At 39.8% G+C, this 27,460-nt stretch overlaps 1 protein-coding gene across 2 annotated transcripts; it reads right to left on the bottom strand.

Moving 5' to 3' along the window:
- Positions 1–393: 393 nt before the first annotated feature.
- On the bottom strand, positions 394–27,150 carry LOC135776436 (uncharacterized). Of its 2 annotated transcripts, none has more exons than XM_065287153.2 (8): positions 27,039–27,150; positions 24,751–25,086; positions 16,401–16,545; positions 16,171–16,288; positions 11,956–11,997; positions 11,796–11,837; positions 7,007–7,238; positions 394–1,219 (listed from the first exon to the last, which is right to left on the bottom strand). In XM_065287153.2, exons 2-8 carry the CDS (start codon positions 24,920–24,922, stop codon positions 1,008–1,010), a joined length of 963 nt encoding a protein of 320 aa, XP_065143225.1. In that variant the 5' UTR covers positions 24,923–25,086; positions 27,039–27,150; the 3' UTR covers positions 394–1,007. The 2 variants fall into 2 exon arrangements, with proteins under 2 accessions (XP_065143225.1, XP_065143224.1); XM_065287152.2 differs by lacking the exon at positions 27,039–27,150 and adding an exon at positions 25,665–25,964.
- Between the last annotated feature and the right edge of the window lie 310 nt (positions 27,151–27,460).

Genomic DNA, 27,460 nt, shown 5'->3' with positions numbered 1-27,460 from the left:
ACATCAGATGTTAATGTGGTCTCTTATCTGGCTCGAAACCCATCCTTCTTTCTCAATCAGTTTTATTGTGATCAACAAGCAGGGGGCAACGGAGAGAACCGCTCAAGCTACAGATTACAGCCCGAAACCTCTTGATGTATACAACAATTACATCTATGAGATTTCTAAATGCTGTCAGTTATTTCACGAGCGACACACTGTAATGTAAAGCATGAAGAACCATGATATATTGTGATTAGATATGCATTATAGAGGATGTGAAGTATTCTTGTCATGCCTATATGAATTGACCTCAGATGACTGTTAAAGCGCTTGTCATGAGCACATGTTAAACATAAACACAGTCTGAAGCTTGTCAAGCCACCGAGGAGGAAATTGTTACCAGAGCCCGGAGGGATTTGATCGTTTTATTACAGCGGCAACATTGCACTCGTATCCTGAATGTGCGGAGACTTTCATGCCATACAGAGTAATTATATAAACTCTTCCAGAACACAACACAAAAACCCAGAATTAAGTGCAAGCAAATGTGACAATTACATATAGTATGTGAAAAACTCATCAAAGCAGACTGCTGCCCTATTGTCCAATGACCTGATTAGCAAAAAAGCAAACAGTTATGAGAATACAATAACAGAAGATGGGGTGAGATGAATACATAAATGCTAATTATTTAAATCATTTTTAAGTATCTCAATCTCAAACTGGTGGTTAAGATTTCATGCAACCGTTTAAACAGACACACCCACGGAAAACGATTTCAGTGCAGTATCGTGATACAGTCAGGTCAACGTTATTGCCGAAAGACTGACATGGCAATATGACTGTTTCATTCCCCATAAAAAACGTTACAACATACACTCATATCGCATACAAAAAATAATAATACAAAAAATTCAAGTTCCTGAGAGAGGCTAAGCACCCACACCCCTCCATTCAGACAGAAGACCTCTTGCTGGGTGTCCGAAAGGGGCCTGGATCAGGTGCGATGTTTGGTCCCTTGTTGATTACCTGAGGGCGGGGATGGGGCGGGGCCTCAAGTGGCTAGGCTTGTCCGGGATTGGAGGTTTGTTGACATGGGGCGTGGCTTCACCAGACACAGTAAAAGTTTTCATGAGCTGAGCCACGCGACCCCGCCCCAAACAGCTTTCTTCCGTCTTGGACCCCACATCCACGGAAAATGCTCGTTTGGAGGCGGCAACCACTCGGAAATCTTTTCCTGTGGAACGAAAAGGAGAAATTTTAGATGATGGGTCAAGGAATTGCTATGGCCCGTTCTTTCCTTTAACACACCTCTATTTTTATGTTCACTAAACGTTTTTGTGTATACACTTTTGAAAATCTCTTTTCACTGTCCCTGGTTGTTTCTTCCAGCGCTGCAGGCTGCCAGACCGGAGGTCGTCGGTGGAGGAAGTAGAGCAGGGACGCAGCTGGGTGTAGTTGGTGTGAGTGTGTGTGCGCACGGTTATGGGTGCGTAAGGAGTGTGCGGTAATAGTGCGCGTGTGTGTAATTGAGAGATGGAGGGATGGAAGGAGGAGAGGAGGGCCGTGGGGATGGCGGGAGAGAGCAGACAGACGCTGCTCAGACACCAGAAGGCCTGAGGAGCTGCTTATTTTTAGCCTCGTCCCCAGGGGACACAGATGTGTGAGTGCGTTCGCTCTCTTTCGCTCTCTCGCAAACACGTATACCCCTTCTCCTTCGCACAAACTATGACACACATTTTAGCCCTCACCAAATTTTTCTCATAAAAACACACCCTCTCTCACATGGCCAAAACATACATGCGGCCGTGTCAGCGGACATGCCCCGGTATTTAATCACAAGACGTCAGCTTTAACCTAGAGCTCTTTTTAAGAAGACACAATCTGAACCCCGGCTCACTTTATGATCTTGTTAGTCTTTGTACTTTCTTGTCTTTCCCTCTTTGCCCTCTAGTGAACTTTTGTGAATCTCATTAAATCATGTTCAGGTCACATACCCACATTTTAAAAAAAGTAAAGGAGGAATTTCTTATTCTGTATAGAAGTTTTCAGCAGTAACTACCTAAACATGCAGCTATCGTGGAACAAACAAAACTTCCGAGAAACTTCCGCAAAGAATCAATAACACCACCTTTTACAGTGGTTTATATGTGATAACAAGCAAAATAAACAACAAGTAGATTACCTTAATTCAAATCATAGCTAAAGCGCTTTAAAAACGACACTGAGCTAACGTTACAATGTAAAATGTGTACTATATAATGTATACAATATTAACTACATATCAGCTGCCAAACCTCCCTTCACATAGCGGTGATCCATGATCGCCGTCTTCCCTCGTCTTTAGGAAACCAATTTTTTTTTCGACGAGGTATTTGTTTCATAGTTCAGCTTAGCCACTAGCCAGATCATTAACTCTTTCCCCACCATTGACAAGTTATCTCGTCAATCCGCGATACCACCAGGTGGCGCACTTCTGAAACTGAAAACCGGAAAACTTCCGGAAAAAACCCGGAAGTATCGCTCTAGGGCAAACAGCTGTACGTCTGTTTTAAGGATCGCTCTGCATCTGATCTCTTTCAAAAGTCCTTTAAATTTAAAGTCCTCAAAATTAAATGTTTTTGAAGAAATCTACCCATATTTGAGAGGTTATAAAAAGAGAACTAATGAAGGTAGAATTAAATTTTTGTTTTGTTTCATTTAATATATTGTAGGTTTATATATTTAAAGAAGAGCATTTTCTGGGAGGCATTAAACTTTTGTGAAAATCATGAAAAATGCTACGTTTTCAACCACATCCAATAGTTTTGTAAACTACACCTTGTCGTCGCTGTGTAAACTACAAAAACAGGAATCTGTGATAGCGTCATGTGCATACGTTAATTCAGTCTATAGGCATGCATGAGTAAAACCAAAACAACAATGGCGGTCAACAGGACTGTGTTTGTGCTGCTCAAGATGCTGAGATTATTATCGCTTCTCCAAAAGTTTATAAAATGTGTAATAAATAGTAATAAACCTAACTTATTGTACACCCATACAAAACTGCTAGGTGCTTTGCCGTCTTGATTTTCTGTATTTATCGCTTTTTAATACACGGCACGCTAAAATGCTTGATTCTGATTGGCCAGTCACAACATTCGTTTTTTTTATATAACAACCGCTCAAAACTAATAACACACGGTGTCCCGGATGCTGCAAATCATTTTGACCGGTAATTTTTAATATTACACAAAATTAAATATAAATATGTCTATTAAATAACATGTATGACATTATTCATGAATATCACTCACATCTCAAACTTATCTTCCGCCATTTTGAGTACCTGAAGTGGTCGCAAAAGAACTAGAAGCTAAACCTTTAATATGTTGTGAGCATCAAAATCACTATTTTTTACAACACTAAGAAGGCTCGACACAAAATGATACTTTGTTCGAAGTATTACCTGTGTCTCTACACGTGAACTTGAGCATTGAGAACATTATTTGTGTACACAGAGTTTGCTAAAAAAAGGTTTTGAACAACTGACTTTGGTTGTTTTGGCATCCGCTCGCCAACATCTTGCCAGTCAAGATGTATGGATCTCCGAATGCGATGTAAGGAGGAAGTAGTGTGGATATCTCCTAAAGCATAGTTCAATATAAATGCACAGATAATTCATTGTTTTGTTGCAAGTGAAAAACAATATTGACCTTCTAGTTGATAAAGGAGCCTCATATGAGATTCATTCATTCGCATTCGGAAATCAATTATTTATGTCTGGCAAAGATGGCAAGTGGATACCATAACAGCCAAAGTCAGTTCAAAACCTTTCTTTTTATTAAACTCTGTGTACACAAACAATGTTCTCAATGCTGGCGTTCATGAGTAGAGATCCAGGTGATACTTCGAGCAAAGTTTCTTGTTGTGTCGTGCCTCCTCAGTGTTGTAAAAATAGTGGTGGTTCGGTAGCAGCGGCTGGAAGAACGCATCAGGGATCGCGTAGGCATCACACCCTAACCAAGATTTTTTTTAAAGTAGCGTTTCTTTTCATGAGGTGCAAAATGTTGTCTTTCGTAGCAATTACCGTATCCCTAAGAATCATAGACGGTAAAAGATAAGAAATCCGTAAATCGTAGCAAGCTAGCCAATGCTTGTCAGTAGCCTACTGGTATTTGGTAGGTACTCAAGATGGCGGCAGGCAACTGGAATGACATAAAATGTCACATGACTGATATTCATGAATAGTTACAAATAATTACCTTACTTATGAGGTAAATAGCCATAAGCAGCGTTATAATGTACAGGTAGCCGGTTCTTATTGCGAAATAAGCCCTTGCAGTGTGATATGACCTAATCACACCTAAAACCTGCTGCCTATATACTATCCCTTACGTAAAAGTATGTATATGTGCGCAGGTGCGTAGTTTCTTTACAAAGTAACTTTTGTCATCTGCTGGCCTGGCACGCATTATGACTGTTGTGTATATGTGAACTTTGCTGTTGTTGTGTAAACGTAGCCTTTATTATTAGTTGGCATTCATTTCTTTTGCACTATAATTTAAAGGCAGTACAAGAAACATAACCATGATCTATAAAGACTTTACCATGAATTTAAGTTATTTTATTGGGGGGGTCTGTTTAAATATTTTCTTCATGCAAAAAATAGTTTATTTTTTTGTTTGTCATTTGCTTTTGGGATGAAATATGAGTTTCATGAGACCGATTTCATAATATTCATCTACTTGGTTGCTTAAGTCCTTCCATCTTTTATTTTTCTCTCTCTCTCTCTGGCCCCTGACCTGTGGTTACTGTGTTAATGTCCTCTCGCCGCACTGCGTGGGTCTGCCACTGATTGTCTCACAGTGTTGTGTGGTCGCCACGGAAACCCTGGATAGGCTCCAGCGACCAAGGCGAACACACATGCGTGCACAACGCTATTACACGTACACACACACACCCAGAGTAACACTCATGATCTAAAGCTGTTTGTTCCACCGCATTTTCCACGCCTCACCAGTAGCCCGATCTGTGTCCTACAAACACAACGCATGTGTGTTATGCGTGCGTGTCCGTGACTGCGTGTTCACACACACACTTCCCGCTGTTAGCTGACACCAGCGTAACGTCGACGCCATCACTCGCCGCTGTTTGCCGTTTGTCATCCTCAGCGTTCCACCAGAATCCGACCTCCGGAACCTGAGACTCACAGACACCCCCAAAGCTCGGCTGAAAGCAAACTCTCTGCCCCCAGCTCTGTCCAGGCCCCGGCCGGCTTCATCCGTGCAATCACTTGTGACAAAGCCTGCAAGCACCTGATCGCAACGAACTCGATGCCAAAACCACAGCCGCGCGCTCAGCTTCGCCTGACAACAAGTCGCAACCCGTCTGTCTGCACTGAACGCGCCTGTGCTGCTCTGAATGTTCATTAGCACGAGCCAATCAGCTTCGAGAAATGTAAAAATAGTCACGTATCCAACTTTATTTAAATGGTTAATTTGCTGGTCAAATGCTCTTATTATGTTATTGTTAAATGTGTGCATGTGTGGATTATTACATACAGAAACTATCAGACCAGAAACAGGCAAAAGTTTGTACAAAATTTATACCATAAAACAAGTTGCTGGATGCAGCACGTCAAAAATAAAAATGCGGTTGCGATTGATGTGGACGGCTTTATTGATTACAACAGCAGCGATGTAGTTTTGACGCCCAAACGGTGTGAAAAGAGAATGTGTGCCATGTACATGCGATAGTTTCTATTTCCAGTCACCATATGCAGATAGCAGAGATGAGAGCTGAGCAACACCGACAGCCCTGTGCCAAAGAAAAGCACGCTATCTCTTTAAACACCCCCGCCGCTGTGAAACTATGGGTTGGGGGGCAGAAGTGGGGCAGAGGGCAGAATTCCGGAGCGGCACGTCTGTGCGCTGAGCCAGGCCGCGGGGGGGTCACGGCCGCCAGGGGAAGGAGGGGGGATATGAGCGGCTGGGTTGAGTGGAGCGGAGACTGGGGCCCTGTCACTTATCAGCTCCGTCCGAGCGTCGCCCAGGGCCAGAGTCGGGAAGCGGCGTTGGAATGCGTGTCCTTCCCTCTGAAGGTGAAGAGAAAAAGGACGCACACACACGAACACGCACGCAAAGATGGAGAGAGCAGCTGTGGGAAGCTGTTGCTTTCGTGCACACGCCAGGATGAACATGCACGCTACATGCACGCATTCCCGTGACTCATGCGTTGTGAACCACACCTGCAAAGCTGAACGCGTGCATTCACATACAGCATGTATCTAGGTGAACCCATATCTGTTTACACTTAATGGAAATCCATTCAGGATTGTAAGTTCATTAAATAAGTCAATACAACATATTTACAAATCACAGCAGATATATCTAAAAAAATTGAGTAGCCACAAGACACATAACCTGGATGTCACATGATATTCAACATCAATCCATACTCCATAACCTCACATGACCCATGTTATGGTGGGGCAAGTTTCATTTTTGAGTGTTTATAAGCAACACTTCACTTATATGCCCAGCAGGGGGAGTCATCAGAAATTACAGTTCATTACAGTGAATTGCATGTCATTTCTAATAATACACACTGGATGGCGCTAGTTTAGCTTTTTGGGTCATACTCATAGCATGTGCTGAGAGAGAATAGGATATTATTGAGGAAAGAGAGAAAGTAATAGGGCTTGAATTAATCCTTCATCTCTGTGCACCACAACTCAACATGTTTTCTAATTAAACATATTCAGATAAATCAAAAATTAGGTTTATCCTTAGCACTGTTACTAACAAGTAGTGACAACAAAAGCCCACCCACCAAAATAAATAGTAATGTTTAACTCTTCAGATATGATGACCTTAAAGGACATCAGCTATCCAAAGATGGATGCGAATGATGCCAATGCAAAATTATACCAACCTGATGCTCAGATTAGCAGGAAAAAGCTCAGTATAGATTCACCCGACTACTGAATTATACTTTCCTTACTGTATTTGAAAAAAAAAAAACAGGAGGGATATATTCTCACCTCTGTTGATCTGTGGTTTGGAGGTGTCTAGGGGATGGAGTCTGGATGTATCAGGCAGCTGATTGGTCGTCCTGGCCCCTGTGTCCGTATAGGCAGGACTGCTAGGTGCAGAGGGTGTCAGGGGGCAAGATCTTATATGAGGCCGATAGCAAACTGAGGACAAGAGTGCTGAATCATTGTCTGACTGTCCTGACTCCGCATCCTCTCTTTTCTCCTGAGGCTGATGGGATACCTGCCATAAAAAAATAAATAAGACATTTACAAGGTTGAGTATCAAACTACAGCTCCTGACATGGGTTTACATGTGTATATACGAGCAAATATATGAAGTACCAATGATAATGTCCTAAAATCATTTATATATTGAAGACAACATAAAGCAATCGCTCTATGGGAAATCTTAAAATGTCTTTTATGTTATAGACTTGAGATGAAACCGAAATGCCTTTAGGCTGTTAATTTGATATCCTTTCCTTTAAGAAACGAAGGCATTCATTTGAAAAATAGCCTTTGGGGAAGTTGAGTAAGCTTTAATCCTCTGTTTACTAAACCATCTCTATTTTTCAGTCTGATGAACATTTACATACAAAAAGAGAGTCACACAGTATAAGAAAACGTATAGATGCAACAGAAATGTGTTGTGTGCAATGACTTGCCCTGCCCAGGGGCTTCTGGGAATTGAGGAAGAAAAGTGGGTATCTGTGTGTATGAGACAAAGAGGAAACGCGAGGTCCCTGTGCAAACCCCAGGGGGTTAGTCCCACAATCCCATCCATCTGTGACTGACAGGCACGTCATCCCGCCCGTTTTAATTCCCTGATCAACTTTATCAACCATCTGCTCTTGAGGAACGCAGAGACCCAAATCAGCCCTCTGGCTCTCTTAGGTCCACCTGCAGAGCGCACACACCCTGTCTGCCTTTGAGCTCTGCGACACACAGGACACACACTGAGAGCAATGCTTTCCTTTAGCGTACCTTCTCTATCAGCTTAAAACAAGCTGAATGTGTCTAAAATGTGTATTGTACATTCTGTAATATGTGTTTTTTTACATTAATTAACCAATTATCTTAATTATGTCTATTTAGAGGCACATAAAGTCCCCATGATATCAATATTAAAGCATTTTGGCTTTGAGTCTGAATACGTTACCCTTAAAGGACAACACCACCATTTTTCAATATTTCACTATGTTCTTACCTCAACTTAGATAAATAATGCATACCTATCTTTTGGCAATGCGTGCGCTTTTAATCTTTGTACAGCGCTTCTTAAATGTGTTAGCATTTAACCTAGCGCCATTCATTCCTATGGATCCAAACTAACGTTTTATTTAGTGCCACCATACTTAACTACTCATGTCTTTAAATAGGGAAAACATGGAAGTGTTTGGTGGCTTCTAAATTCATCCCTGTTTGGAGCCATAGGAATAAATGGGGCTAGGCTAAATGCTAACACATTCACGCGCTGTGAATATTTTAAAAACAATCTTTTAAGGATATATAAACTAGTGTGTTACAAAACAGTGATGAAATTGGCATTTATAAGATAAGTATTTACTACCTACAGTCTTTTTTATGACATCATTCTGCACTTTAGTTTCTCATCAGATTCCAGGCTGTGAGGTAAACACTACTGGCTATTTTAAAAAGGGAGGAGCCACTCAATATGTCCCATAGAGACAGAGCGCAGTTATACAAATTTGGAAAACACGCCCACCGGGGGGAAAACGATCCAACCGTCTCCATTGACTTTGTATTGCGAGAGGTTGCCTCCTTGTCCTTTCTGGCTTATAACAAAAACAGAATAATGCCTAAAAGCTGCTGTGTGACAATATGTACAGCTAACAAGCCAAAAAACCCAGAAATAAGTTTTTATAAGCTGTCGAGCCGTAAAACCCAGCCTTTAAGGAGAAAAAAGTGGACTATGTTTCCCCCTAGCGGACGCAGTTCTAGTAATAGTATTACTATGAAAAGTTGCCTGTTTCCTAAATCTGTAAATAAGTTTTTATAAGCTGTCGACCCTAAAAAACGAGCATTTAAAGACTCAAAAGTGGAAACAGGCAACTTTCCATAGTACTCATATTAGTAGACCTGCGTCCATAGGGGGAAACGTAGTCGGCGATCCATTTTTTTCTCCTTAAAAGGCTGAGTTTTACTGCTCGACAGCTTATAAAAACTTATTTCTGGGTTTTTTGGCTTGTTAGCTGTACATATTGTCACACAACAGCTTTTAGGCATTATTCTGTTTTTGTTATAAGCCAGAAATGACAAGGAGGCGGCCTCTCCCAATACAAAGTCAATGGAGACGGTTGGATTGTCCCCCCCTCCTAACTTCCTGTTTTAGTAAAAATCATGTCATCACATTGAAGAAAGATGTGCATTTCTAGGGTCAGAAGGCAAGACGAAAACTTGAATATAACTTGACATGAATATTAATTACGTAAGACGACTATTAGTCCAGTACAGTCCAATCCAATCAGAATTGATCAGGTTCGGACACTCTTAACACACCTCATACCAAGGGAAAATCTGATAAAATAATCTGTAGAACCATTAAGATAATCGGGACATAGCTACTAGGATTGTCGTAAGCAGAAAATCAGCCCGATTATCTTTTAGTGTGTACCCAGCATAAGTAGTCACTAAATGCTTGTGCAATGTCAGTTTAGACCTGGTCCCAGACTTAAAGGCGCTCTAAGCGAATAATGTGCGACGTCACTTCCTGTTGATGTTTGAACTGTTTTCAAACAGACAGAGCGTAGCTAACTCCTCCCCCTCCCCCTCCCTTCCGTGCTTTCATGAACGCGCCCAACCCCCACCCCCAAATCCTTCTTGTCGTTTATTGGCTGGAACACTTTGTTTTGTTTTGTGCTGCTAGGTTTGGCCATTTGTTGATATTGCCGTTTGTGAAGCCTGGGCTGTCTACAGAGATCGCGTTTTTTTACAGTTTGATCAGCGGACAGGCAGCAAGCAGATAGTGAGGAGATGTTTCCGGTATGTAACAAAAAATGTTTTATGGTCTAAAACGCTTCAATTCGCTTAGAGCACCTTTAAGGGTGGTATTTTTTTTACTTAAGCCAGGAGTGTACCTTGAGTATACTGCAGAGGAGCTGCAGCAGGACCAAAATGATATTTTACCAAAACAATGCTGCAGTCTTAGCTGAATGCACACACAGGAATACTAGTTTACCACTGTGTTTTAAAGCACAGTGTGTTGTGCTCAGCTGTTGGGGTCAAGGGCCTGAAACAGGTGTGATCAGTGTGCCAGAGAACGACAGCTGAGGGTAAACCGATCTCAGATGAGAGCACAAAAACTGCCGCTCTGAATCCCACCCCTCCTTCATCTCAAAGCACAGTGCCAGAAGAGACCACCAACATTCAGAAGAGGCCATTCCTTTACAATGACACTGTCTACACCGCGGCCAACGCAGCGAATGCTGACGGTATAGACAAGCAGACTTGTACATGCCGACCCATTTTTATTGGCACGATTAAAAAGCAGATGCAGAATAAGATGCAATGGGGTCTACTAGTGAAAATGCATAATGCAAAAAAGTAATAAATAAATTCCTCTTTTTAAGGTAATACATTTTTTTTTATTATCACAAAACATCAGCATTATTTAAAATAAAGGTTTATTTGGAAAAAAAAATATGCTTCCTTAAATTTCGTACTTTTTGGTATGTTCTCTTTTTGCTTTTAATAACAATATGCACTGGAGCTGGAATGGACTCTGGGAGTTTATGCAAAACCTGATGATCCATGTTATCCCAGCATGATTCAAGAAATTTCTCATCTTTGTGCTTCAATGGAAGCAAGGAAAACCGACCTTACAATGTAGGTAACATTTCATAAGTGACCTACGACAGTGCTTTACTTTTTTGTCTTTGAGTTTAGTGTTTTTTTGTGTAATTTTATTAGTTTTTAGTCAAAACCTTTGTCTCAGACTTTCAGGCCGCATTGCAGAAAGACTCAAATATTCAAAATCTGGTGTCAATAAATACTGGTAGATCCAGGGACTTTCCAGCAGTCTCTGTGGTAAATGAAATTCTCTGTGCCCAATAAACCTGCGATTATGAAAGTTAACTTGGAACTGTGAAGTGTAAATAAGTTTTATACTCACCAACTTACCAGATTAAACTGTGGTTTATGACATGAGAAAATATTACGACACAGACTTAAGCATTGTTTGAATACCTTTTGGCTGTCAAATGCACAAGGCACCCCAATTATAAAATGTATATGTTTATTTGTTTTAAAAAAATACATTAAAAAATACATTAATAATTTAATGCTGGGTAAAGATGAATCGCATACAAAATAAAAGTGTTTTTTTTTTTGCATAATATATGTCTGTGTACTGTGTGTAATTATTATGTATATTTAAGCCACACATATTCATTTCAGAATTATAAATATATATATATATATCTTTTTTTTTATAAATAATATACTAATATACACATGTAAATGTTTCTTAAATACATACATGAATGTGTTTGTATTTATATTTACATAATAATTACAGACAGCACACATAAATTATGAAAAAAATCACTTATTTTGTATGCGAGTAATCACGATTAATCTTTGCCCAGCACTAATTTTAATTAAATAAAAAAGGAAGAAACTGTTATTTACTAAACACTATTAGTGTAAGGATCATTAAATATCATATACCTTAACTGTAATCCCATGATACATTTTTCATGGTACCTTATTAAGAGAAATGTATGTGCCATGACTTTAAATACAACTCATAAGTAGAAGAACAAAACACATTACTTACATTTTCTACAGGTAATGATGACATCACTTCATCTACTGACACCTAAGCAATAGGAGAAGCGAATAAAAATATGACATTAAAACTAATGTACATCTGATTATCTGTTTTTAAGCTGTCCGATTGCTGTGCTGATCATTTTTGAAGCAATACCAAAACTCACCTGTGGGGGAGCCAGAGTCCTTAACTCTTTGTCAATGTTCTCCTGTAAAAAAAAGTGAGACATCAGACTGGGCCAACATGACTCTTCCTGCCCTCTAATAAATATAGAATCTGTGTGACATATGATGTTGTCATAAATATGACAAAGGTCTTGTGTTAAAATGATTAGCCTCTCTACTTCAAATGCCCTCAGAAAGGTTTGATCTGGAGTTTCTGTGAGAACTATTCCACAGTTCTTTCCTAATTGGTGGCAGTGAGTCACATGTGCTGAGGTTCAGGAACAGATGTTTGTGTTTAGCAAGTGAAGGATCATAGTCTGGCAATACTGGCCAGCACATCTCGTCCCTTGAGTACGCTCGCTGCACACGTGTTGCCATGGAAACCCTAGTGCACCCCCCACCTTAGTTTAACAAGAAAGAGAAGGTGACTAGATCTCCCCCTTGCACATAGGGTACAACCTGTGTATAGAATCTGACGTACAGTAATAGACGCACACACTTGGAGTCTGACGTACAGTAAAACACTGAGTCTAATGTTAAGTAACACACATATATGCACGCACACCTTGAGAATCTGACATACTGTAACACACACACACAAACACACACACACAGAGAGAGAGAGTCTGACATACAGTAATATACACACTGTGAGAGTCTGATGTACAGTGACGAACAAACAAACAAAAACACACACATTGAGAGTCTGACATACCGTAATATATACACTGTGAGAGTCTGATGTACAGTAACAAACAAAACACACACACACACACACACACACACACACACACACACACACACACACACACACACACACACACACACACACACACACACACACACACACACACACACACACACACACACACACACACCACTCTAAAAATGGCTGGGTTATTTTTGACCCAATTGCTGGGCTATACCCCATGGTTGCATAACAACAACCCAACACTGGGTAATTTTTAACCCAGCACGTGTTCTGTCCAATATTTACTCATTATGGGTCAAAAATAACCCAGTAAGAGTCTGATGTACAGTAACACACACACACACCTTGAGAGTCTGAGATTGAGATACAATAATACACACAGACACAAACACTCAATGAGAGTCTGACATTCAGTAACACACAGACGCACACCCAGTGAGAGTCTGAGATAAAAATAATACACACAGACACACACAACTTGAGAGTCTGAGATTGAGATACAATAATACACACAGACACAAACACTCAACTTGAGAGTCTGGGATAAAATAATACACACAGACAGACAGACAGACATTGAGAGTCTGAGATACAATAATACACACAGACACAAACACACAACTTGAGAGTCTGAGATAAAATAATACACAGACAGACAGACAGACAGACAGACAGACAAACATTGAGAGTCTGAGATACAATAATACACACAGACACAAACACACAACTTGAGAGTCTGAGATACAATAATACACACAGACACAAACACACAACTTGAGAGTCTGAGATAAAATAATACACACAGACAGACAGACAGACAGACAGACAGACAGACAGACAGACAGACAGACAGACATTGAGAGTCTGAGATACAATAATACACACAGACACAAACACACAACTTGAGAGTCTGAGATACAATAATACACACAGACACAAACACACAACTTGAGAGTCTGAGATAAAATAATACATACAGACAGACAGACAGACAAACATTGAGAGTCTGAGATAATATAATACACACAACACAAACACTCAACTTGAGAGTCTGAGATAAAATAATACACAAAGACAGACAGACAGACAAACATTGAGAGTCTGAGATACAATAATACACACAGACACAAACACACAACTTGAGAGTCTGAGATACAATAATACACACAGACACAAACACACAACTTGAGAGTCTGAGATACAATAATACACACAGACACAAACACACAACTTGAGAGTCGGAGATAAAATAATACACAGACAGACAGACAGACAGACACACATTGAGAGTCTGAGATACAATAATACACACAGACACAAACACACAACTTGAGAGTCTGAGATAAAATAATACACAAAGACGCAAACACTCAACTTGAGAGTCTGAGATAAAATAATACACACAGACAGACAGACAGACAGACAGACAGACAGACAGACAGACAGACAGACAGACAGACACACCTTGAGAGTCTGAGATACAATTATACACAGAGACACAAACACTCAACTTGAGAGTCTGAGATAAAATAATACACACAAACACTCAACTTGAGAGTCTTGGAGTGTTTTCACATATGTTGGTGGGAACCATGGTGCGGCCTCGGAGCGCACCAAAATACATTGTATCATTTTTCAGTTAGTGCGGTTCGTGTTCACATTTTTTTTACTGTACTCGAAATGCCGCACCGTACACCATGTGACAACGGTCAGCGCTTTCATTGGTCTCTGACAGCTCTTACAATCTCATGACCACCCCCACGACAACCAGCCTGACAGGGAGAGCGCAGCTATCAAGATGTGGACAAACGATGCACGTCTTTGCGAAGTTTCTTTGCTTTAACGCGAATTTGCGTAGCTGTTCTATTAAAGCCTTTCTCACAGAGCCATTTGCTAAAAAGCCCGTAATGTCACTATTTGTGTGTGGAGGACAGCTACGCATTTATAAAATCATCAGCTCAAACGTAAAGGAGACAGCAAATCTCTGCAACGGACCAGGATTGGCTTGTTGGTTGTCAACCCACAATATAACACCCGGCTCACGTCACGACGGAAGCCCAGTGGCTCAAACATGTGGAGAACTTCCTGTGTCTGGTTGGGCCCGAGGTCCAGCAGTGTTCACACCACAGGCGGGTCGCCCCAGAGTTCGGAGCGGCCATTTAGTACGCACCCGGATGTGTGGCTGTTTTGTTCACACTGACCCAAACGAACCGTACTCGGAGCGACACGTCATTTGGGCCGACCTAAACAGTGTATGTGTGGAAACACCCTGAGATAAAATAATACTCACAGACAGACAGACACACCTTGAGAGTCTGAGATACAATAATACACACAGACACACACAACTTGAGAGTCTGAGATTGAGATAAAATAATACACGCAGACAGACAGACAGACAGACACACACCTTGAGAGTCTGAGATACAATAATACACACAGACACACACACACCCACACAGACACACACACACACACACACACACACACACACACACACAACTTGAGAGTCTGACATACAGTAATACACACAGACAGTAATTAAGGATGACATCACTTCACTCTGTTCTAACCTTCTGCAAGCCGCAACAGGAAATTGTTGATTGCTTAGTTTTTATTTTTGTAGCTCTGGCCTGGGCGGCACTGCCCACAAGCATAAACTTACTGAAGCCAAATTCTACTCCTCATGTTTAGTAAACATCAAAAATGAACATTGTGGAAGTTGAGAAACACTTGATATTATGACAAATCTTTCCCTGTAAAACCAGAATAACTAGTATACCATGCAAGATTTCCTTGGTCAGCCAGCATCACTAAACAGACCAGGTACAGCATGGCTATGAATAGTCCACCAGTTAGACCAGCACCAAACCAGATTTAGAAGCAGCATGGATATTCAAACTGGTCTATATGAGGATTTTCGGCACAAGTCACGAAAACACAAAGTATGTGTAACACAGAGAAACATCCATACTCAGCTCTGATTGGCTGTCAAAGAGCAGTATGAATAGAAAAACTGCAAAATTACACCTAGTTAAAACCCAGTGTCTGTCAGGTCTGGACTTTGTTGAAGCCACCTTACCACACGCAAACAGACATATTGATACATGAGCAGATAGATTGAGCCATAAAGAGCAAAGAAATGAGAAAGATGTTGCGTCTGAAAGATGGAGAGGTGGGTGGCAGCGGTAGGTGTGTTCTTTAAAGAATGAAAAGAAATAACAGAGGCTAAGGGAATGAGAAAAGGAGGAAAAGAGGATAGGAAAGTGTGAAAAGAGAGAGAGATGGTGGCTGTGATTTATTTGGCTCTTGAACGATGACTCTCCCTGTGGAGAAAGTCCGTCTCGCTGCCCCTCGGCTGTGTCCGAGATTAATGACACCAACAGGAAGGTCACCTACACACACACGCGCGCCTAAACGAATGAACCAATACGCACCGGCACCGATTTAAGAGTAGAGAAAATGTTTAGTTAAACAAGTACATACATGCACATGTAAAACACACCTTAAGGTTTAACTCAACTCCTGAACGGGCTTTGGGAGGAAGGTTTTCCCGCCCTGATCGTACAGGTTCAGCTGATGTTCGGTTTGCCAGGTTGCTTTTCAAAGTTCCAGGGTGGTTGCTAGAATACAAAGTCAAAACATGCAATGTCAGGCCTAAAAGATGATTTTGACGCCCTTAACAACAAAACAAATCTTTTGAAGTTGCTTTAATTATTGAAGATGTGCTCATACTGTGCATTGTTGAGGACGCTGGCTGTTTTTCTCTCTCCAAACCCCGAGTAGATGATCCTGGATTTGAGCTCATCCACCTCCCCGATGACAATAACCTGCACGTCTCCATCTCGACCCAGCAGCCAGCTCACGCTCTTAGCACACGCTACAAAGAAAGAGAAAAGAAGATTAGTGAAGGATTTAATCTTTATGTACCAACTACGCATGCTTTTTGGCAAATCCCACATATGCTTTAAATGTAGCGTTTCATTTAAATGAATTCCCAGAATTTTACCTCAGAAGAGACAATAACAATTTCTTATGCATTTAAGCCACTTGATTAAATGTATGTGTTTGACCATAAAAGGAGATTAAAGGGATAGTTCGCCCACAAATGAAAACTCTGTCATCATTTACTCAGCCTCAAGTTGTTAAAAAACTGAACAAATTTCTTTGTTATACATAAAAAAGCTCAAAAACCGTTTTGTTACAAACTATCTTTGTGTTCAGCAGAACAAAGAAATTAAGACAGTTTTAAAAACAACATGAATGGGAGTAAATGATGACATAATGATAATTTTTGGGTGAACGATCCCTTTAAAATTATTTGGTTATGAATGGTATGCCACATGTGATGGCTGTTCGCAGAAACCTTACAAAAAAAGGTTTCGTAGCATATAAGGCAAAGCCTCACATGATGAACTGGTTCTTCGTGCCAAAGAACAACATTCCAGTTTAACGGCTTGACTGACACACTTATGATACTAGTTAAGAGAAAGCAACAAGTCACACCAAACGGACAGTTAGCAATATAAAGTGATTTCATTGTTTTATTGTTTGTATTTCAAATCTCAGCCTATTACAATGTTTTATTCAGAGATTCATAAATACATGTTTGTTTTTCTTTTAAATGATAACCACAGATTGTCTCTGTCTGTGACATTTCCTGTGTCCAAAATCATCTACTGTATTTTACGGACTATAAGTCGCACTTTTTTCATAGTTTGGTGGGTATTGGAACGTATAGTAAGGGGCGACTTATACGTCAAAAATATTTCATATGAACCAAAGAAACCATTACCGTCTACAGCCGTGAGAGTCCGCTCTATGCTGCTTCTGTATTTATGTAATTCAATGGATTCAGTGATGCAGAATGACTTTGGGAACTTTTTGAACTTAATTTGGCCTCCCAGGTATGTTCTGTATGCTATTGTGTATCGTGTAAATAATTGTTTATGTTACTTTAACATGTGCGGACATCTATTCAACCTGCTGTTCTGTGCTATTGTTAGTTGAATAACTTGCCTTTCCAGATTAAATGTCTGTTCTTTGGCTTGGATTTTGTGAAATCATTTTCTGAATAAACTCGATGTGAAGTCCAGTGTGACTTATATATGTTTTTTCCACTTCAAAACACATTTTTTACTGATGCAACTTATAGTCCAGAAAATACGGTAATATAAAGTATGCAAATATCAGTTAGCATCAAGCTGTGCCTTTACATTCTTTACATACATCCTTTACATTCATATATGAGTGTGTGTGTGTGTGTGTTTCTCTCTTGTTTTCTGTAAGCTACTCTATCTGTTCCCACTAATCTGACTTGTTTTTTGCATGTCTGTTTTATTATTCTTATTAAGAAAAGCAAAATAACTAGTACGTCCAATCCCACGAGGGGTCCCATATGAGCTGAGGAGCAGCCAAATTAAAAAGTAATTATAATAAAAATACTGGTAAACTGAGCAGCATGGCCCTTTTTAAGTGTATGAGATTTCTGCTCATTTCTAGGGACCTTAATGATGTGTTTAGATGCAAAACCCTCTGAGAGCATCAGACATGTTTTCATGTAAATAAGCATTTTTTTAGGCTCTTATGTCAGTAATGAAAATGCCTTTTTTTTTACAAATGTCATTTTAGTATTTTTTTAAAGGTATAGCGGATCATCAAGACTATTTGTCATCCCAGTTGTCAATTATTCTGATGATATGTTTACGTAAGGCCGTTGTACGCGCTCATCCCTAGGTTCGCTTTCTACGCATGCGCACTTTCAGGTGTATATGTGTGGTGGTCTACGGTTTCAGCCATTCACTGAAGCTCGCGTTCTCGCCGTCTTTTTTCAAAATGTCAGAGGGTCGCAAGAGAAAAAGTGTTTACGAATTGTATGACAAGAAGAGAAAGGCCTATGTAGAAAGAAACGAGACCAGAGTGTTTTTGGGAGAATATTTCACACAGGTTGGGCTTCCCACTGATGCCTCAGTCGCGAAGTTTCTACACGACAGGTAAAGTTTGGCATGTTATTTGGAGAAATCCATTTAAAATCACTGCTTGTAAAAGTTGATGTAAGCTATTATTAGTAATGCTAGTCCTGGCACAAGTCGCGTATGGCGCAGACACAATAAACATCTTAATGTATGAGCCAACTTGTAAACAACAGAGCGAAGAGAAGAACTAGGCTCGTGCATGCACTCTCGTTAAAAGTGGAGGGGTGGTTCTTTTAAAAAAATTTGGGAAAATCTTCCGCTATCTATACCTTTAATTTAACAAATTTGACTTTTGCTGCAAAACCCTATAAGTGCATGCTAGCTTTTTTTCTCAAAAACCTTTACGTCTAAAAAATCCACTTCTTTGGACAAAATATAGTAAACAGTTGCAAATCAATAAAATCCAACTAGTGAAAGTCAGAATGAAAAAAATAAAAAACCTGAAGCACACTTAGGGGGTGCTGTGATCCATGTCATTGCTTAATTTGGGTTGTGTTCAGGTCCAAGTACTCACAAAAGACTGGGACACAAGTTTAAATGTGATCCAGGGTGGTATGTGTACCATCGTTCATCCAATTCATCCTCTGTGCACCAAGGACTTTGCTGAAAAATCCAGGTGTTGTTTAGCAGATTCTACCAACAAACCAGTATTTCTAAATGGCCCGAGGCTGAGATTAGCCAAGTTTAATCAACTTGATATAATATATATATAATACATGCCGAGAGCATTCAGTTATTATCATCATCTCGTTTTTGACGGAGGTGTGTTTAGCGGCTTTCACATCTGAGCTCCACAAATGTAATCCTTGTGGTTAAACTTATTAAACAACAACCGAGTAAGTTATTTTTGTGACTGTTGTTAGTACTTAATATTTGGATGAACATTTGGGTCAAATAAAGAAAGAGCATGGGGGAAGTTGCCCAGACAGGGTTTAGCTTAATCCAGGGCAAGGCCTTAGTTATATTAGGACATTTAAGTAGTTTTTACAAAAACAATACTGGTGTGCCTCTTAAAACAAAACAATGGAACTTGATATAATATATAATACATGATGTATGTTAAGATATGTCGGTACAAGGTGTTTTTAAATTAAAGGGGATATTTAAAAAAAACCCTTTAAGATGTAAAATAAATATTTGGTGTCCTCAGAGTATGCATGTGAAGATCTAGCTCATAATACCTTATAGATAATTTATTATAGCATGTTAAAATTTCCACTTTGTAGGTGTGAGCAAAAATGTGCCGTTTTTGGGTGTGTCCTTTTAAATGCAAATGAGCTGATCTCTGCACTTAATGGCAGTGCCGTGGTTGGATAGTGCAGATTAAGGGGTGGTATTATCCCCTTCTGACATCACAAGGGGAGCCAAATTTCAATTACCTATTTTTTACATGCTTGCAGTAAATGGTTTACCAAAACTAAGTTACTGGGTTGGATTTTCTATGTTGATAGAAACACTGGGGACCCAATTATAGCACTAAAACATGAAAAAAGTCAGATTTTCATGATATGTCCCCTTTAAGACAGCTCAAACATGAATTTTGGTCTGGGATAAACACTGTCCGGGAAACAGCCCATTATAGTGTTTTAATGGTCAAGAAGTAGGTACTTAATTTAATTCAGTATGTATGGTCACAGTACCCAATTTTGGACGATTAAATTTATTAAATGTTGAAATGATTACTATTAAATTGGCTATTAAATTAGATGACATCAACAAAACAGTGTGTAATGGAGTATGTGTCTGTGGGCCAGTGTGATTCTGAAACCTCTCAATATTAAATTGTTAATCGCGCACACTACACCACCGTCTCCATAACTGAGCTCATTTAATTAAGTGAACACATATGCCAAGACATTGAAAAGGATTTGCTCTGTTCACAACTGTTTCTTTCTTCTTGTTGTCACATCAGAGACTGAATCAATAATGAAGATTTTTTTCTTTCATGCTTGGACATTACAATCCTTATCCCAAAATTAATACAGAATCACTTTTTCAAAAATGACAATTCTGTCATCACTTACTTAACATCATGTTGTTACAGACCTGTATCAATTTCTTTGTTTTGCTGAACACAAAGGAAGGTATTTGTAATGAAGCAGGAAACAAAGCACCATTGACTTCAACAGTAGGAAACAACTACTATGGAAGTCAATGGTGCTCAAAAACGGTTTGGTTACAAACATTGCTCAAAATATTTTTCTTTGTGTTCAGCAGAACAAAGAAATTTACATGTGTGTAACAACATAAGGATGAGTATTTATGACAGAATTTTTATTTTGGGTGAACTTTCCATTTAATGGAGTTTTGGGTATACAAAACAAATAAAAACGATGAATCTATAACATAAAATGTTATAAAGGAATCATAAAACCATTAAATTACCAAACAAACTGACCCATCATCACACAACAACCATTCACATTTGTTATTTTTCAAATCTAAAGTCTCTCTCCCTACTATTCTCCACTTCTCATCCTTATTGGTACGTTATAAACGCCTCTGTTTCCTCCAGTCTTCCTGCTTTGTTGGCAGTCATCTGTTTGAATAGAAATCGGCCTGCCTGATGTTTCCTGCTTTGAAAACTGGGTCAAAAACAAAACTTCCCCGGCCTTGCGTAGCCAGCTCACCCGAAGCAGTGCTCAGGCCATTTTCTGTAATGCTTTTTTGTTTTGTATTGACTTTTGTTATAACTTTCAGCAGCAAAAGCTACTGATCAGCACAGCACTGTGAATAATGTCCGTTGATCCTCAGCATGTTGTGTCAGTATGTCTTGAAGAAAACACTGACCTGCAGGAACAGCTGCAGTTGTCTTAAAGACACAGAGAGCTCTTTGTTCTCCTTTTAGGTCTGAAGCTGAACGACCTGAGAATAACCGCACTATCATTGGGTAAAGAAGACTTCCACAGTTATGAACATGTCTAGCCAAGCACTGTACATTATACTGATGCATCTCTGTGCTAAGTGCTAAGAGTCTAAATTGAGAAAATGTTTATGTTTTAAAAACCCAATGAAATGTGCAGCTTCCTTTGATGTGTTGACGTTATTTACACTGAAACAGGAAGTTCCTCCCACTTAGAGAGCAGAATGATTTCATAGAAATCATTAATCCGTAACGATGAAAATGAGATATTGTACGAATTGAATGTTAACATCTTCTAAAAGCTTGGGATACACTGCAGGACTTTTGCACTCTTATAAGATCATTACCTTATCACACTGTGCTACATGGATCGTTTAAACTTGGGTACGATGATAACACCTACTGGATTGTAAATTGTGACGGTACACACATGGGGCGAAAGCGTTAACGCTTGACGGAAGGCTTGTCTGAAGCGTGGCCAACAGCCAATCACAGTGGGCGCAACACATGCTCCGTCATAAACTTAATTGGCTGGCTCTGCCTTAGGTTATTTGCATAAGGTGATATGATTGGCTGACCTATGCGTTGCCGCTTGAAAAGTTGAGAAATGTTCAACTTCTACCAAGAGCAACGACACTGACACGGCGCAGACGGATCCACAATTCAGTTCGGCAACTCATGACGTCACCCATTAATAAAGAAATACTGGTACGCAGGTTGTACCAGCAAACACTGTGCGTTGATCATGCTGAATTTCTGACACTGTCAGAAAACTATCGTAGACTATCTTTGGACGCAAGACCGGCTGTCTTTGCTATGACCTACGTACCAGAATTTTTCACTTTATCACTTGCGCATGCTGCTGGTGACGTTGCGCTAATGTATGTCGCAGCCTACAATTCAATAGGTGTCATCATCGTACCCAAGTTCAAACAATCCATGTCTCACAGTACTCTCTCAGGACCACTGATGAAGAGCCACGATCACAAAAATCGCCACAGTTGTTTCTCGATAGTAATCTTTCCTCTGGGACAGCCAAAAAATGTGTAGTGTATCCTGGGCTTTAGGCTAACTAGGTCAGCAAGAATCTCACGATACACGTCACAATACATGAGTTGCTTTGCGATATATTGTGTCGCTGTGAAGCTGTGCGATATATTGGGAGATTTCCTCTTTCAGGAATATAATAAAATATCATTTTAGGAAAGCTGTCATTGTGAACATACCCCCATATGCAAACCGTAGCAAAAAAAAATTGTGGCATACCCCCATGTTAGTACATCCTGTCACAGTTTAAGTTCAGAGATAAGATGAATGCTATCTAGTGGTTGGGATGTAAACTCCAAACGAAACAACTGCCATGAATATTATGATTTATTTTATTTACAAAATTATCAATATTTCATTTTTGAGAATCAAAACGGCATTGCCAAACAAAATATCACGGTACTCACATGTATCGATATTTTCTAGTCCCCCTTCCCAAGGCTAACTTATTGATACTAAAAGTAAAATAAATAAATGTTGATTTCATGGGGACTTTCATGGGGAAATTTACCGTAAATTTGTAAGCACCTTTAAATACTTTTCCTCATTGGTTTAATTTGTGTTTTTTTACTGTATTGTTTTAAAGCCGTCTCTGTAATCTCTGGATTTTCCAGTAACAATGCTGATATGCCAGATTCCATAAACCCTCTTTATGTCCAACCAGTTTAAAAGAGCGCATGGGCGTACACTCGACAACAAAAAGTTTCATTTTTCATGCTCCTGTTTGCATTTTCTCATTATCTTTTGCCATTTTACACGAACCCTTTATCTCTTAGATGCATTCCTCTCATATCTCAGCTGTTTACTCCTCCCTCTACTCTATTTCGGACAGTTGTGCCCCTCACGGAAGCTTTGTGTCAATGACGTGCGAGACCTTGAGTGTTACGAAGCAATGGAATTGAGGAAAACCCCATTTTTGTGGACACGGAAGCGAGTTATTGACCTTTGCTAACATAAGTAGGCCTTATGTCATGTGATTTATCAATTTCTATGGCATTAAATGCAATAGACACACGAGACAGAGGTCCTCCCCAGTCACTTGGATGCAGATGTTCCTAATACTATGATATCCAATCCGCCACTCGTGTTCAATGCACTTTTTATGGTTCAAACATCTGTGTCCATTTCTCTTAGCCTATTGTAGTAACACAAGACTTTCTCTATGAAGTCTGCATGACCACATGACATGTTTAGCAGTGGTGAATACGGTGCTATCAGCTCGGCTATTTTGTCCAGACTGAGTCATGTCCCACATTAAGATCCTGACCATATTAAGTCATTTAAAGCCAGTAAAGAGCAACAAGTCAAGAACAGACTTATGTGGTATTTTGTTTTGCGTGTCTTACAGATTTTGTTCTGTGATAGCACAGATCTGGACTTGAGTGCCCTACCTTTAAAACTCAAGAGATGCAGTTCATGATTTAGGGACAGTTTCCCGGACAGGGAAATCCCGGACAGACAAATCCATGTTGGACATGCCTTGTAATGACATATCTTAATATCAGCGGCAGCGCCATCGTTTGGTCTCAAGATGCACACCAGTATTATTATTTTTTAAGTTTGTTGTCCTAATAAAACTAAGGACCTAGTCTTGGACTAATCTAAACCCTTAGGGGTGATTTCGCGGACAGGAATTAGCTTAAGCAAGGACTAGGCCTTAGTTTAATTAGGAAATATGATTTAATTTAAAAACGTCTTGCACTGACATATTTTAGCATATATCGGCGCCATTGTTTTGTCTCAAGACGCACATCAGTAACGTTTTTGTAAGTTTTTTTTTTTAAACTACTTAAATTTCCAAATATAACTAAGGCCTAGCCCTGGATTAATCTAAAACCTGTCCAGGAAACTGCCCCTAAGAGGTTTTTTAATGAGTGGTCCCATCACCAAGACTTAATTTCAGGAACACCGTCCCCCCAATAAGTCACTTGTATGTCTCTTTTAGGAATACATCTTAAAATATGAATAACCAATGGTATGCTCTTATCCAACGTAGAGGAAAAATTATATCGCTGTACCTTGTGTTTAAAACTTTGAGATTAATAACACAGGAATCACAATAATTCAACTAAATCTACATAATAATGGCACAATTCATGTTTATATAATCCAAAAATAACTTCACTAACATGTTCCCTTTATTAACCTATGTGTATGCACAGGCATTAAATCTTAAATCTTACGAGTTGGATAAACCCACCTGTCTTTGGTTTGGGTTTGAGCGGTTCCCTCTCCAGCTTCTCCTCACGTTCCTTCCAGCGTCGCACCTGCTCCTCCCGCATCTTTAGGAAGAGGGTCTTCTTCTGCTCATCATTCAGAGCGTCCAGCACATCAGGGTCAATGTACATGTCCTTTAAGATCTGTTGCAGCATGGCCGTGTATGTGGTGCTCCTTTATATATCCCGAAATCACAGCTACAGTCCCTGAGAACGAGGACGGTGATGGAAATAATGCCTGGTTCTGGAACCCACTGCTGCGACGTGCCTTCACCACATACAAGCTCTCATCACCGCTCAGCAGCCATAAGCAGGACACACTGTCAAGAGAAATGACAGTGTACAACATCTGGAAATGATTCGCTTCTTATTTGATGGTTTATTTGCTTACATCTCTTCCTGTGCGGTTTTCATGTGTTGTGTTTTATGAGAAGTACATCCTGCTGACTCTGGCAGTTTCTTTTTAACTCTTGCATGATAGAAACGCCTAAAAGACTCATTATTTATTCACCCTCATGTCTTTGGGCCTGAACAGAGGGGGATTCCTGTAGAACGAGGTTTGCTTCTCTCATCAGCAGCTGCCCCCCTTTTTTTGCTGAATCCCACAAGACACTTCTGCTCTATTTTAACATAGTCTGACTTCGGCCAAAACTGAATTAGCATGCTGTGAGCTCTTTAAGAGAGACAGCAGACATTTACAACAGAGAGAGACTGAGATAACAACACACACAGAATAGTAGTATAAAATTCTTTTACAGCTGCCACAACTACATCTGACATGACAGAAGACATTGCTGTTAATGTCTTAAACAGAATCTTAAAAGTACAATAATAGAAAAAGCAAGTTGGAAAGAGAAGAAATAAAGAAGACTACAGTCTAAAGTAAAGATGTACTCACAGCTGGGTGCGGACGTTCCACAGCACACTTTACTTAGAGGGAAAGTGAGTGCTTGTGTGTCCTTCTTGGCTTTGTGTATGACTTAGCTAGTGACATCACAACATTCCATACTCTCTCTCTCTCTCCCTCTCTCTATCACTTTAATTTTCCTCTTTCTCACAAATGTGCATTATACACTGTCCCTCGCCTTCACACAAACACACACTTCCTTTCTGCTATGACTCTCGAGTCGGACGAAAACTCAGGAAGCAGAGCTCAACTGCTGGCACGGTAAATGAACTAGCAGCATCCTGTCTGACAAAAAGAGAGAGAGAGAGAGAGAGAGAGGAAAGAGAGAGAGCGAGAGTTTAAAACTGAGGAGGAGGGGCAGCTGGAGAACTAAAAATGACACAGAACTTAAGCACACTTAAGCAAAAAAATGTGAAGGGGAGTTTCCATTAATCAGCATTCTCCAAAGACATTGTGCAAAAATGACACAATTCTGCGTTATTTTCGGAGAAAAATGAATAATCGCCCTCTGCGGGTTTTTTAATTGTACTAGTCTGCAAAACTCCCCTTTTATAACTTATAAGGGAAATAAAATAAACAAAAAAGTTCTTGTTGGAAATGTAGGCACCGAGTTGATAGATTTGTGCTCAAGAAAAAGACTTAAACCCATGTCTGAGTACAGATGTATATTTACAAAGCATCGGACGTGGCAAAATTACAGGCAAACGCATTGGGCTTCTAAACACACATTGGGTGACGTACTCTAATCAAACACCAGATGGCGCACGAGTCATTTGTTTGAACACTTCAGATACAGATTTTTGCTCTAATCTAATGCGTTCAGCGATGTGTAGAATCAAAAGTTTAAAAAAAATAGTTATATTTGGTTGTAATCACACGCATCCAAGTCCAATTTGACGGAATTGGCATGCGTTGTAAAATGTTATGTCTATGTTTACGCTAATCTCAATTAACATAATCCTTAAAAAATGTAACCATGTAATATTGCCAGATTACTGTTTGTATTAGCATAATATTGTATTAATTGAAAATAATCGTTAAACCACGGTTTTTCTGATGAGGACAAAATAAATTTGTATTGTTTTTTCTTAAAAGAAAACAAACAACATCGTTTACTATAGTTGGTTACCATGGTTAGTATTTGCATGCAACTCGCTGTAACTTACAGAGTTAAGAAGAGCGTTTATATGCCTCTGAACCAAAAAGATTCTTATCATCCATATCTGACGAATGCAGGCTGCGTTTGTTTCAGGTGTTTCGGATGTTTGATCAACAGCGCCATCTGCTGGTTATGGGTTAACGTTACATCGGGCCTTTTAATGTTGATGCACACAAAATAAAAATACTGTCATGTACAGTACTCACCGTCATATCGTCCTTCAACCACAAAAAGAAGATGTATAGTCTCTATACGGAGTTGTTATATGGGTTAAAAATAGAAACCCATACAAATGTAGTCAACCCGACCCATCTGCTACATATCAGCCCTCAACCAATTTGATTTGTTTTTAAGCAAAATCCCATTCGCGCTCAAAGCATGACTTGTCGCGCCAAGTTTGATGTCATCGACGTCGACGCCAGTCAGACTCAGAACGCCACTGGTTCGTGAGGCGCAGTGGCGCACGAGTTACAATAGTTGAGATTGAAAAGAATTTATAATACAAAAAGTTATATTGTTGTATTTGTTCATTTAGGAGCTTGGCGCCCAGTGGTCACTCAAAACTGTATGAGAAAAAAACACTTTCAGATGACATTGGGTTAACGCCGCGAAGTAGCCTAAAAGAGAA

The sequence above is a fragment of the Paramisgurnus dabryanus genome, chromosome 18 (genome assembly GCF_030506205.2).
Source record: "Paramisgurnus dabryanus chromosome 18, PD_genome_1.1, whole genome shotgun sequence".
NCBI classification, from domain to species: domain Eukaryota; kingdom Metazoa; phylum Chordata; class Actinopteri; order Cypriniformes; family Cobitidae; genus Paramisgurnus; species Paramisgurnus dabryanus.
This window is presented reverse-complemented; position numbering and strand designations above follow the sequence as displayed.

Excerpts from the sequence above, each read along its gene's own strand:
- LOC135776436 (XM_065287153.2), bottom strand. The coding sequence starts at position 24,922 with ATGCTGCAACAGATCTTAAAGGACATGTACATTGACCCTGATGTGCTG. Across the intron at positions 16,546-24,750 it reads CAAACCCAAACCAAAGACAG|CGTGTGCTAAGAGCGTGAGC; the intron begins GTGGGTTTATCC and ends CTTTCTTTGTAG. Across the intron at positions 16,289-16,400 it reads AGCGTCCTCAACAATGCACA|CAACCACCCTGGAACTTTGA; the intron begins GTATGAGCACAT and ends TTTGTATTCTAG.